Consider the following 12,365-nt stretch of genomic DNA (forward strand, 5'->3'; position numbering starts at 1 on the left):
TTAGTGAAAGACCAGCATCGGCTTCCTATACTGTAAGTAAGATGTCTTAAGAGCAGCATTTAGTGTGAAGAGATGAAAATTAAAAGTGAAATTCAATGTAGTTGTAGCTACTAGGAAATATAATCTGAGAGTTAAATTTCCAGTTAAAGAAACACGAGTAAAGTTTCACTTTCTTGAAAATGATGAAACTACCAAAGATATGACATGGTTTCTGATTGGAGATAATGAAGCAAAAGCAAAATGCAGGTTCTTTGTAGCAAGTGTGGACAATTTTAACATCAGCGTAGAAAGTCAACTCAGAAAATCCCCAAACATATTTTTTTGTCTGCAGTGAGGGGGGAATGTTGGCAGGTCTCGACTTTCAGAAAAATTGTCTGAAGATTTAACTTCATTTTCCTTGTAGGGACACAAGCCTGAGTCTGGGCTTGATCAGACCTTAAGAGAAGGAGGAAAGGAGTCACCAGAAAGTATCTCCAGAAATTAAGCTGTAGCAGAATGCAGAGAAAGTTCAAATCTCTACAGATATAACTGCTTTACTTTCAGAAAGGCTTTTTAGCATTTTTACAGCCTGTTTCCATCCCCAAGTAAGCCCACCTAATGCTTTTCATAAAAACATTCCATACCACAGACATTCTTCAGTTTCTTTCATCGGGACTGCTGACTTTACACTAAGGAGGAAAAAACAGTCCCAAACAGCAGACCCCGAGCCCTGAGAGCCCATTAATAAACTTAGCCGGGTGGTGAGACAGAACTACACTCAACCTCAGTGGAATTCAAACTGCCCGTGTAGAGGAGAACCATCCAGTCCTCCAAACAAAGGCCAGCCCAGTGGTAGCTCTGAATTCCATCCCTGAACTACTGAGTTTTTAATAAAGTTGGTTAAGGGAGGGAAAACATGAATGCCTGGGAGAATCTTAAGCCTCTGGCTTTAGAAGGCCAGTTTTTCAGAGTTTATCACCTGCCAGAGAAGTATCCTCCCAGTGTCCTAAGATTATTCGATTACAGTGATAGAGGAACATCAGTTCTGGCTTATGACCCGGGGCTTTGGGAAGAGAATTACATACATTTCCTGGATTTCTTTGAATAGTCAGCAGTGGCATTCGTAGGCCTGGAATTCTTTTTTCCATCCGTGTACTTAAGATCTTAAGGGGGAGTTAGTTATAGGTCAGGGTGATCTATTCAGAAGTGTCTGAGATCACAGAGAGTGACCAGCCACCCTCCCACTGAGACCCCACAGAGCGTCTGTCACAGAGCCAGGCCTGGGTTGGAGGGATCCCTGGGAGGCCCGGTAAGAATATACCTCCCAGCTGCCTTTATGCTTTCCAGGACGTGTTCGTGTATTATTTCCTCAAACTCCTTGCACAACTCTGGAAAAACAAGGTGATTGTTACTGGCCTTCTTTTACAGAGGAAAAAGCAGGCACTGGGAGGTATAATGATACCTGAGTAAGTGGACCTCAGATCTTGATCATCAGTCCCCAGTCTAGGAGTTTTGTGGATAAAAGACCCACGTACTACGACTCCTGAAATACAGGTAGCAGCCAGAGTGTGCACGCTGGCACAGAAAGATCAGCAGTTCATTGCACAGAGTTCATATTTTCCCCATGGTTCTTTGCTTAGTCTCCTCCCCACTGTTTCAGTTCTAGGACCCCCAACCACCCCATGCCTGCCCCCGCTCCCCAAGAAGGATTTGCACTGTTTTTTCTTTGTGGGTTTTGTTTGTTTTTTTCAGTGTAGAATAATATTTTACATACTATAAATTCAGGGCATAAGTTCTGGAGTCAAACTTAGTTCTGAGTCCTGATGCTGCCTCATACTAACTCTGTGACTTTGGGGAAGTTATTTAGCTAGTCTAAACCTCAGTTTCCTCATCTGTGAAATAGGGCTGGGACCCAGCTCACTGGATTCTCATGAGGGTAAAGGGAGATAATGCACAGAAGGGTTCTGGTGTGAGGGTGGCACTCATTACATGTTAGCGACTTACCAAAGGGCTTCCTGTCTGCTAGACCGGGCTAATGACGGCAGGTCCCCAGATTGAGAAGAATGCTCCAGGGGACAGTCTGCCTAGACTGTCATTCATTATACACATTCATTATACCTGAAGAACCGACTGCAAGGATGGGGGGGTGGGGGATGGCCGCTGATGGAGGGAGTATATGGCAGGAAGAGATTTATGGGGGACCATTCCAAATTGGAACCATGGAACTATTACTGTTTCTACCCTTCACTTTCCTTGCACTGTCCCTTTGGGTTCCCTGGGCTGTAGAATGAGAGAGGTAGATGAGACCTCAGAGACCCTTTGATTAGACCGCTCCTTCCCCATTTCTTGTATTCAGTGGGGCAGTCTGAGGTGGTCAGTGGCCATTGGGAGCAGCTGGTGCCCAGAGCTGGGTGAGGCTCTGGGGACAGGAACAGTGGAGACTCAGTCCCCACGCTGCAGGAGCTCTCAGCCATTGGCCTGATGAAGACTGAGGCTCAGAGAACCTAGGTCACACTGTCCCTCAGTGCCAGAGCCAGTCCCAGGTTCCCCTGGGCACCCAGCCCCAGCTTTCCCAGCCGCCACAGGGCTCAACAACACCCCCCAGGAGAGGTCCAAATTCTTAGATCCTTGCTTTTCTTTTCTCTGAGGTCTTTTGCTTCAGCAGCCTTTACCTTAAGAAGGGGCCACTGGTCCCTTGAGGTGTGAATCCTGCCCCCCTGTCCCCCCCCCCCCCAGCCAACCCCAGCTCCTGCCAAACTGGGCTGAAGTAACACACCTGCTAGCTATAGTTACCATCCTCATTCTCATTGGCTTGGATCCAACTTCCGGAGGGAGAAGCTTCAGAGATTTATTTGCTAAATGCAAGGGTCCCCTAGTCTTTGCTTTCGCTTCTATTCATTGATTGATTCAACTTGATTTCAGATACCCTCCAAGTTTCTTTTCGAAACAGAGACTGAAAATGGGGTTACACAAAAGTCTCACTGATTTTTTTTTTTTTTCTTTCAATGCTCTTCCTCTTTCAGGACTGTTTGAGGCTGCATTTGCATATATGCACACCAGCCAAAACTAATATCTTTGTGAATTCAGAATAGTCTGAAATGCCATCCCTTATAAATTTCAATTAGGCATTTATCCACATCACTGAGCTGTGTATTTTAAGAACCTGTTTTACTCAAGACGAGGACGGCATGAAATGAAAACAAAACAGAAGCCTGAGGGCTTACGGGACTTTCCTCTGGGGGTGCGGCCCTGGTGTTGGAGGCCGCAGGTGTGGGGAGACTTGATCCCATGCCCCTAAATCCCTGAAGTAGCTTGGGTTTCAATATTTCTTTCAGCAAAATGATGCTTCAACACCCAGGCCAGGTCTCTGCCTCGGAAGTCAGTGCCTCTGCCATCGTCCCCTGCCTGTCCCCTCCTGGGTCACTGGTGTTTGAGGATTTTGCTAACCTGACACCCTTTGTCAAGGAAGAGCTGAGGTTCGCCATCCAGAACAAGCACCTCTGTCACCGGATGTCCTCTGCACTGGAGTCGGTCACTGTCAGCGGCAGACCCCTGGAGATGGCAGTCACGAAAACTGAGGTAGGTTCTTCTCGAGGTGCCTCTGCTTTCGATGCTTATTCATCATACCCCCACTGTGCCAGGCATGCTCCAGGCTGGGGACTGCACAGAGGGCAGTGACTGTGCTCATCACCACCAGGACCCAGCCGGCCAGACTGTGGAGCCAGGACTGGCCAGCCATGCCCCGCGCTGTGTTGATGCTCACAGCCCGGCTCCAAGGCCACCTCTGTCTCTGAATTCCCCCTTGAGCAACCTTTTAGAAGACACCTGGAGTAATAGACATGGCGAGGAGTCTAACAGGTGGCTGCTGGCGATGCTGTGGTGGCCCAAGGACCTGAGGTCTTGGCTATTTTGCAGGCCTTTCCCTCATGGATAAAAGATGGGAGTGTATCAAGCTTACTTAATCGGCCCGATCACTGTCTTTGGTCAAGGGGTAGTGGAACATGGCCAAAAAGGAACTGAGTTTAAAAGGAAAATTGTTATGAATCTTCATGATTCTATAAAAGGAGGTGGGGGTAATAATGACTCTTGCATAAGATTGATGTAAGGGTTAAATGAGACCGCGTTTGTTAAGAGTCCGGCTGTTAGTCAGCATTCCGTGACGGGCAGCGGGGGCTACCATATGATGCTGCATCCACAAGGCATCATTAGAGGCATTGTTGGGCCTCAGTTAACCTCTGGAGGCCATCATTGCCTTGTTCAATCCTGGGCAGCACAAGGGGAGCCCTGAGACACACGAGGAATTTTTTTTAATTCTGTAATTAAATATCTTGAGATAACAGGATGGAATGGAAAGTAGTAAGATCCCCATAGAAGAAAGAAAAGCATTTTGGAAGGCTATTTGGAGGGTTCTTCAGAGGAAGAAGCAGGAGATGTCCAGTGCAGAGGACAGAATATTTCCTGCTCCGTGGAAATATTCCTTAAAGCCACCCAACTCATCCACTGATTCTGTGTTTACCAAGTCACCTTCTGATCTTAGGTCAATTTAACAAGTAGGTTTTCCTACTGGGAAGAGAATGCACCAGCTGACCTAGTTGAATATTCAGGTCCCCTTGGTTGCTATAATTCTCTTCTTAAAATAGATGCCAAGCCTGTGAAACCCATAAGCATCCTGTTGTACGTAGGCAGAGTGAGCCTGTTCCCCCAGATCCCAGTCACCTCTGGGGAGGCAACAAGATGGAATGAGGCCGTATGTCCAGGAGAGGACACAGTATGAGGAGCCAAAAGCCTGGGTTTACACCCGGGCTTTGTAGCCTATGGGTCTGGTAGCCATGAGCTAGTGATTCCTGGGCTTCTCTGGACACATTGCTGCTGGCCACTCTGTGCCTCATTTCCACATCAATACAGTGAGAGAATTGAACTAAATCGTTTCTGAAAGCCTTTTCCATCTCTGACAGTGTATGACTCTGAGATTTACTCTACTTTCAAGTACTTCCTCATTTGAGAAAACCCTGAATCCTCTCCCACTTCTCCAAAAATGTCCGTAGGGTTGCATAGGAAATACGACAGTTGCTGAGTTCTAGATGAAGATATTGATGGTGAGGTTAATAATGACAGTAACTGAAGCTTACACAGCACTGACTAAACATTATGCAAAGCATTTTAATTTTAATGAAAAAATTGTTTTAATGTTTATTTATTTTTGAGAAAGAGCATGAGCTGGGGAGGGGCAGAGAGAGGGAGACACAGAATTCGAAGCAGGCCCCCAGGCTCTGAGCTGCCAGCACAGAGCCTGACTCAGGGCTCAAAACTACGAACCGTGAGGTCATGACCTGAGCAGAAGTTGGACGCGCAACCAACTGAGCCACCCAGGCTCCCCTAATTAATATTATGTGTATATAACTAATCTAACTGATTTGACCCTCCTCACCACCCTATTAGGTAGCTAAGATTATTGATCCCATCTTACAAGTGAGGAAACTGAGGGTCACAAGAGTATTGCAATATGCCCAAAGTCTCACAGCTAATAGGTGGTGAAGCTGGGATTCAACCCAGTTTTGTTTCAACCCAAATGTCTGCCGGTATGGCTCTGGGATCCAGGATGTAAAAGGCGAAACTGCCTCTTGCCTTGCTTTCCCCTGGGGCTTTGTTTCTCTAAATCTCTGGCCTTCAGTGCAGAGCCAAGGCCGTGTTGTCTAATCCAAAGGACTTCTAATAAGACGGATCTGTGGTGATCATTGGGTCCCAGGATTTCTTCCGTTTGAGGTGTGGCTCCCACACCCTCTCCTGCTGTCGGGAGCTGTGACAAGTGACAAGACAAGGTCTGACATTAGCAGCCTAGGCCATCACCTGCTTAGCCCCCCGTGGGTGCTTCATCCTAGTCGGCCTCCAGCCTCTAAGCAAAGCCCAGTGGCCGACTTTGTGGGCTTCCCATCAGTCCTGAGACAAAGTCAGGGTCAGAGCCAACTTCCATAGAGGACCAGATCCTGAAGCAGGACAGGGTTTTATTCTTTGAGGCCCCTCACGGCAGACTCCGAGTGGGGCACAGAGGAAGAGGTCAATATTTATTTGCTGGATGAATCAATGGTTGGTTCATGTTTACCACCCACAGGTGGTACCAAGCCATGGGCTGATAATGCCGCTTTGTTTGGGCGATGCTCCTGGGTTCCTCTTTTCCGGGAGCTCCATGAGCTTCTTGTGAATTCATGAAGGAGGTGTTTTAATGCCCTGGGTGAAGATAGAGGTGAATGGGGGTCAAGTCAAAGAAAAGGCAGGAGGGAGAGGGTGGCCAGGTGATATTCCCGAAGCCGTGCCTGGATCTAGGGGAAAGGACGTATTGACCAAACAGAATCTATTTCCTGCTCTAAATGATTACAGTTTTCATCCAGTAGTTACCAGTTTGAATATACAACTCATTTCAAAATCCAAATGCATTTTTGAACAAGCTGAGTTTTAATTTCTTAATATTGCCCGCGTAACTTGAACGAACGGTTCCTTGGTTTTCATTATCTGTTCGCAAGCGTGTGCGTGTGGAGAGGTTTCATGCCGAGGCCCTTAGCGCTGGGGCTGCCCTGGTTCACTCTGTGCTGGCAGTGAAAGGCGGTGTATTCAAGGTGGGTTGCATGTCTTGATCTCTTGCCTCCCATGACGTGTGTGGTCCCTTCACTCGTAAAGGTAGCCCCGGAAGAAGACGAAAGGAAAAAGAGGCGGCGGGAAAGAAATAAGATTGCAGCTGCCAAGTGCCGCAACAAGAAGAAGGAGAAGACAGAGTGCCTGCAGAAGGTGAGTCCTCCCCACCTCGCCCCCTCCTCTTGCTCATGCCTGCCCCCCACCAGCCTCATGCTGCTGTCACAAAGGGAGTCAAAAAGCCCCCTACCCAGGAGTGTTTTCTCGAGAAGGACGTGTAGCCGTAGCAGAAAGGTCACTTGATAGATGAGGAGGTAACAAACTATCAGCACAACGAAGGTGACGCTGGATGTATGAGAAGCAGGTGTGTGCACTGGAAGCCGCAGGCTGTCTGGTGCCCAGGTTCCCAGCAGCCCTGGCCCGTCCATACACGTCCAGCAGCTTCCAGGCTGCAGGATACATCAGCCCAGTTAAAGAAGCTTCATTCACCCGTTTTAACGAGAAAAGGAAGCTGCCAGCTCTCAACTGGCTCAGAATGAAAAGCCTTTAATTAATCTCTTCAAACAAGTTATTTCCTTAATCCGAAAGCAGTGGTTATACTTTTTTTTTTTTTTTTTTTTGAGTTCTTGTGTGTTCTTAACTCTGCTGCCCTTCTTGGCTCATCCAATAGTCTGAGCTCCTGGCTGTGTTCAGTCGGCTCCCCTTCCTGAAGGGAAAAGCACGGGAGGGAATGGCATCTCAGGGCAGGAGGGTGGGCCACGGCCCTGTCCTTCCAGGCTGTGTCCTGTCCCCCGAGTGTGGACAGGCCAGGGCAGAGTCTTCGCCCAGGTTCCACAGGCCCCCAAGGAGTCTGTTGATTGCTTCGAGGAGGCGATGAAAATCGAGACACTGTATGTGTTGCCATGTACATTTTTCTCAATGAAACCAGTGACTCTCAAAAGCCTAAGCACCGTGGGTCTGCATTTCTTTCCAGCCCTCAAGGCCCATGTGGGTCCAGGAGAGCTACACATGGGCTGTTGGACTCATACAAAGGAGATCTCTGAGCCATTGGCTCTACTGCAGTGTCATTACCACGGGAGCCACAGCCCTCCCTCAACCTTGAGCGGAAACTCAAGGGCATCTCTGAAGAAGCCTCCAAGTTCAAAGGCTTCTCCGGGGGCTGGAGTCTCCCAGACCTAATGCTGCTGTCCCAGCTTTGTGGGGACGCTGTACCAGGGAGCCCACGGCACTCCCTCTGCAGACCATTCCCACTTCGATGAACCCCGATGACTGTGACCACCGCCACCCCAAGCCACCCTCCTCTTCACTGGAACCTTGGCCGCACTCCTAATAATTCTCTTGCTTGCCCCCCAGGAGTCGGAGAAGCTGGAGAGCGTGAATGCCGAACTGAAGGCCCAGATCGAGGAGCTCAAGAATGAGAAGCAGCATTTGATATACATGCTCAACCTTCATCGGCCCACGTGTATTGTCCGGGCTCAGAATGGGCGGACTCCAGAAGATGAGAGAAACCTTTTTATCCAACAGATTAAAGAAGGAACATTGCAAAGCTAAGCAGTTGTGGTATGGGGGCAATTGGGGAGTCCTCATTGAAACCTTCTACATCCCAAACCCTGAAGCCATTGGAGATCTGACTTCCTGTGCACCTCTCGCATCCCAGCAGTGAAGCACCATCGAGGCAGAAGAGCCCTTGGTGACTCAGCTGGGCCTTTCCTCTCTGCACCAGAGTGGACTTTGGACCGGGGCAAGGGCATCTTTTGTCTTAACTCCAGGATTTAGGCCTTAACCATCCTGGCTATTCTTGGATGCTGCAGATGGCCCCTGGTTAGGGTCCTGCTCATCTTTTGCCTGGATTCTACAAAAACAAACAAACAAACAAATAAAGCCAGGACTCTCACCATAGGACTCATGCTGAAGAAGTGTCTGCACATTGGGTGGGTGGAGTGGGGCCACCTCCCGAGCTGCCACTGCCACTGCCACCATCACATATAGGGACACAGAGTGAGAACGGCATTTAGCGAAGTTGTACAATGGCCAGGGTTGTGCTTTCTAGCAAACATGCTGTTATGTACAGGAATTACTGTGTGCAAGGCATTTGTTTCAAAGCTAGGCATTGTGTTCTTCTGATGTTTGTTTTGCACAACACTGGTGTGATTTTCCTCAGATCTGGTTTCTGAGGGTTTGGTGGGGGAGGCGGCTACCACCATATGCAGTGTCTTACAAAATGCTGAGGTGGCCGCAAGAGCTCATCAGCCCCGGGAGAACAGAATTCTGCTGGCGAGCAGCGTAGTTTTGTGCCAACAGAGAAAGCTGCCTTTCCCTCGGCGCCCAGGCATTAACGCAGAATTTGTGGGCATGACTGTAGGCCCTCTGTTGCAAACTCAGTTACAATGTCACAGGAAGAAAGCAGAAAGAAAGTCCAACTTCCAAAGGGTTAGGACTCTCCCCTCGGTGACTTAGGTCAGGAGTTCTTTCTAGGCCAGAAGAGCCAAAGAATATTCCATTTTCCTTTTCTTGCAGTTGAAAACCACATCCAGTGGAGACAAGTTTGAAGCCAGGTGATGCCTGGGTTTTAGCATTATTGGGTGTTAGTGGCATTGTTTGTCATGCAGATGTTGGCAGAAATCTGGCCCAGAGCATTTATAACTGTGAGAGGTCATTCACACTGGCCACAGGACTCTGGCTACTGTCTGTTTAAATTCTGATGTTTCTGTGAAATCCTCAGAGTGTTCAATCCTACTCGGTAGTATCATTACAATTTTTATGTAAGAGGAAATATTACTTATTTATCCTAGTATTCCTAACCTGTCGATATAATAAATATTGGAACCAAGACATGGTAAACTTAAGTGTTGTGCTGGTTTCTGTTCTTTTAAATGGGTTGGTTGTTGAGATTTACTCATTCCCCACACCCTCCCTCTCCATTGAGGGCGAGGGGCATTGAGCCTAAAAATTCTCCAAGTGTCATCCTTTGCTTTTTGGCGTGCCACTTAGGTGGGACAGTTGACTTTCAATCCTGTTCCTCGGTCTATAGCATCTGATACTCAATTTCTCATTAGCAAACCCTAGAACACAGCGCCAACCGGGTATATCCTTTAGACCAACTGTTTGCTGTTTAGAGTTTGGATATACAACCTGAATTGCTAAATACCTCCGCTAGTTCCTCTGAATGTACGGATGCCTAAAACGTACACCTGTTTTCCAGCTTGAGCCCTGGACACTGTACATTCTGCCACAGAACACCTCTTAAAGTATCTACTTGATTACAGCTATTGTCTCAAATATGTGCCTTATTGTTGCAAATACGTATTTCGAATGTGAGGAAAGAATGGAGAGGGGAAGAGAGGGAGACAATAATTTTTGACCGGACAGGTGTGATAGTGCAAAGAAAGGTATTCCACCTAACTTTCTGGAATCTCCAGGGCATATGATTCCTTAGGTCTGGAACAGAATCGGGCTCCCTTGCTCTTGGCCTGTGCAAATTGGTATCCCTCACAGGCGAGAAATAAACACTGGCTGCTCTACTGCTAACGCCGTTCTTCAGAGAGATAGTAGCTTCATTAAATGTTGAGATTGATGCACATGAATGGGGAGCCTGCCTCTCTGAACTCATGTATGTTTCCTCTAAACTCTCACCTGTGACACAGGTGTCCTGATTTTGCTGCTTTATTTGCACATCAGGGATAGTTCCCAGTCTGCAAGGAGCCCTCTGGTTGAAGTACCATTCACCACTTCTTTTAGGAGATCATCTATTTTCTTTAAGATAGGGGGACAGGAGGGGAGGGGGGAGGGGGGGCGGGGAATTCCTCGCATTTACCCTCTGGTTGTAGATATAGGTGCCCCCGATCAGCTGTTAGGAAACTCAAGACCGGTTTTGAAGCTGCCAGGGACAACAATGGATTGGAGAGGAAGGAAGTGGGTGGTGGCTATGGCCAGAAAAATGGATCTGAAAAATACGGTTACTGGATATGGTTATATGGTTACTGGAACTGACAGCTCTTTTACCAAATGCACTAAAAAACAGTTTTGCTTTCTGCAGCCAAGATTATGTTCTGATACTTTAATAAAAGACAAAAAGATGACTATGTATTTACCATCAAGTCGTTTAGTTCCTCTTGTTTCACACTCGATGGAGAGGGAAGGTTGGGAGGGTCTGAGAATAAACTTGAAAGGGACCTCCGCCAGAGTCAGGCACCTGGGCTATGGTGCCTTTCCATGGGGCTGCCTCCTGCCATGGTGGTGACGTCACACTAGCAGGGCCTGGAGGGCCCGGCCTCCCTCCTGACCTCATCCCTGTCCCCTCGCCTTTCCCGGAGATCTGGCCTGACACCTCTTTCGGGATAAAGAGTTTTAAAGGATTCTGGTCCAGAGGGATTCTGGAATTAAAACTCACTTTCTGCCAAGAGCTAAACTGTTATTTCCCATCTTTATCCTAATTTCTCCCCATGGGCTTTGAATAAACCCTTGAAACCCAAACCCCGATCAAGCCTTTTCTCTCTTCCCATCCCATACTCTTTGGTTGTGTTCAGTTTCTCTATGGAGTGGACAGTGTTTTCATGGATCCGCCTGAGGTAAAACTTCAGAGGAGGCCAATTTTGCCCATGGATCATCCTTCTGTGTTCTCATAGTGGCTCTAACCCCAGAAGCATCTTTTTTGTCGTCTCAAAAACTGCTCTCGAGAAGAAATTCACCTGAGACTTAAAGGGCCAGTTGAGGATGAATGTTAATGAGAGCTACCATTTATTTAGACAATATGTGCAACCTTTACATGGCAGTATCTCATTTCATCCTCAGTGACTTGTCCCCATTTTACAGATGAAATGGAAAACTGAGTAGCTCGCTCTAGATCACACCATTGACCTTTCTCTAAAGGGTTCCAAGCAGGAGTGTATATTTGTGTGTGTGTGTGTGTGTGTGTGTGTGTGTGTGTGTGTGTGTGTGTGAGAGAGAGAGAGAGAGAGAGAGAGAGAGAGAGAGAATACACCCAACATAAAATCTGCCATTGTACCTATTTACAGTGTACAACTCAGTATATTCACAATACTGGGTAACTATTACCACTACCTAGTTCCAGAATTTACATCCCCCACAAAGTAAATCCTGGACCTATTAAGCAGCCACTCCCCATTCTCCCCTCGCTCCAGCCTCAGGCAACCACTAATCTAAACTCTGTCTCTATGGATTCACCTCTTCTGGATATTTCATATAAATAGATTCACACGGTATGTGGCCTTTTGTGTCTGGCTTCTTTCACTTAACATAATGTTTTCAGGATTCATCCACGTTGTAGCAGGTATCAGCATTCATTCCTTTTTATGGCTGAGTAACGTTCCACTGTATGGATAGACCACATTTTGTTTATCCTTTCACCTACTGAACAGGTGTGTGTATTTTAATGGAAAGATTGCCTTTGTTTTCAACGACTGAATCTCTAAGGTAGAATTTCAGGAAAGACTTCATCAACCTGGAGGATGAGAGTTGGGAGGTGTGTTTCTCAGAACTTTCAAGTAACAATTTAGAAATTACGGGGGGCGTCTGGGTGGCTCAGTCGGTTAAGCATCTGACACTTGATATTGGCTCAGGTCATGATCTCGCAGCTTCATGGGTTCAAGCCTCACATCAGGCACGGCTCTGGCAGTGCAGAGGCAACTTAGGATTCTCTGTCTCCCTTTCTCTCTGTCTTTCCTCCCACCCACTCCCCCACCCTGTCTCTCTCAAATAAATGGACTTTAAAAAAAAAATCTTTAGAACTGACTGACACACTC

At 47.4% G+C, this 12,365-nt stretch overlaps 1 protein-coding gene and 1 long non-coding RNA gene across 4 annotated transcripts in view; one reads left to right on the forward strand and one right to left on the reverse strand.

Moving 5' to 3' along the window:
• The window catches only part of ATF3 (activating transcription factor 3), a 58,402-nt gene extending 48,953 nt beyond the window's left edge, over positions 1–9,449 (forward strand). For all 3 annotated transcript variants that reach the window (XM_019428846.2, XM_053909149.1, XM_019428838.2), the window contains exons 2-4: positions 3,315–3,558; positions 6,652–6,759; positions 7,957–9,449. In XM_019428846.2, the coding sequence (XP_019284391.1) occupies positions 3,319–3,558; positions 6,652–6,759; positions 7,957–8,154 (546 nt within the window). In that variant the 5' untranslated portion in view covers positions 3,315–3,318 and the 3' untranslated portion in view covers positions 8,155–9,449. The remainder of the gene's footprint in view (positions 1–3,314; positions 3,559–6,651; positions 6,760–7,956) is intronic.
• On the reverse strand, positions 197–10,818 carry LOC109254714 (uncharacterized). The gene is made up of 2 exons (XR_002074949.2): positions 10,695–10,818; positions 197–435 (listed from the first exon to the last, which is right to left on the reverse strand). It is a non-coding gene; the product is annotated as an uncharacterized LOC109254714 (long non-coding RNA).
• Between the last annotated feature and the right edge of the window lie 1,547 nt (positions 10,819–12,365).

This window comes from Panthera pardus, unplaced genomic scaffold (assembly GCF_024362965.1).
Source record: "Panthera pardus isolate Hobbes unplaced genomic scaffold, ASM2436296v1 HiC_scaffold_21, whole genome shotgun sequence".
NCBI classification, from domain to species: Eukaryota; Metazoa; Chordata; class Mammalia; order Carnivora; family Felidae; genus Panthera; species Panthera pardus.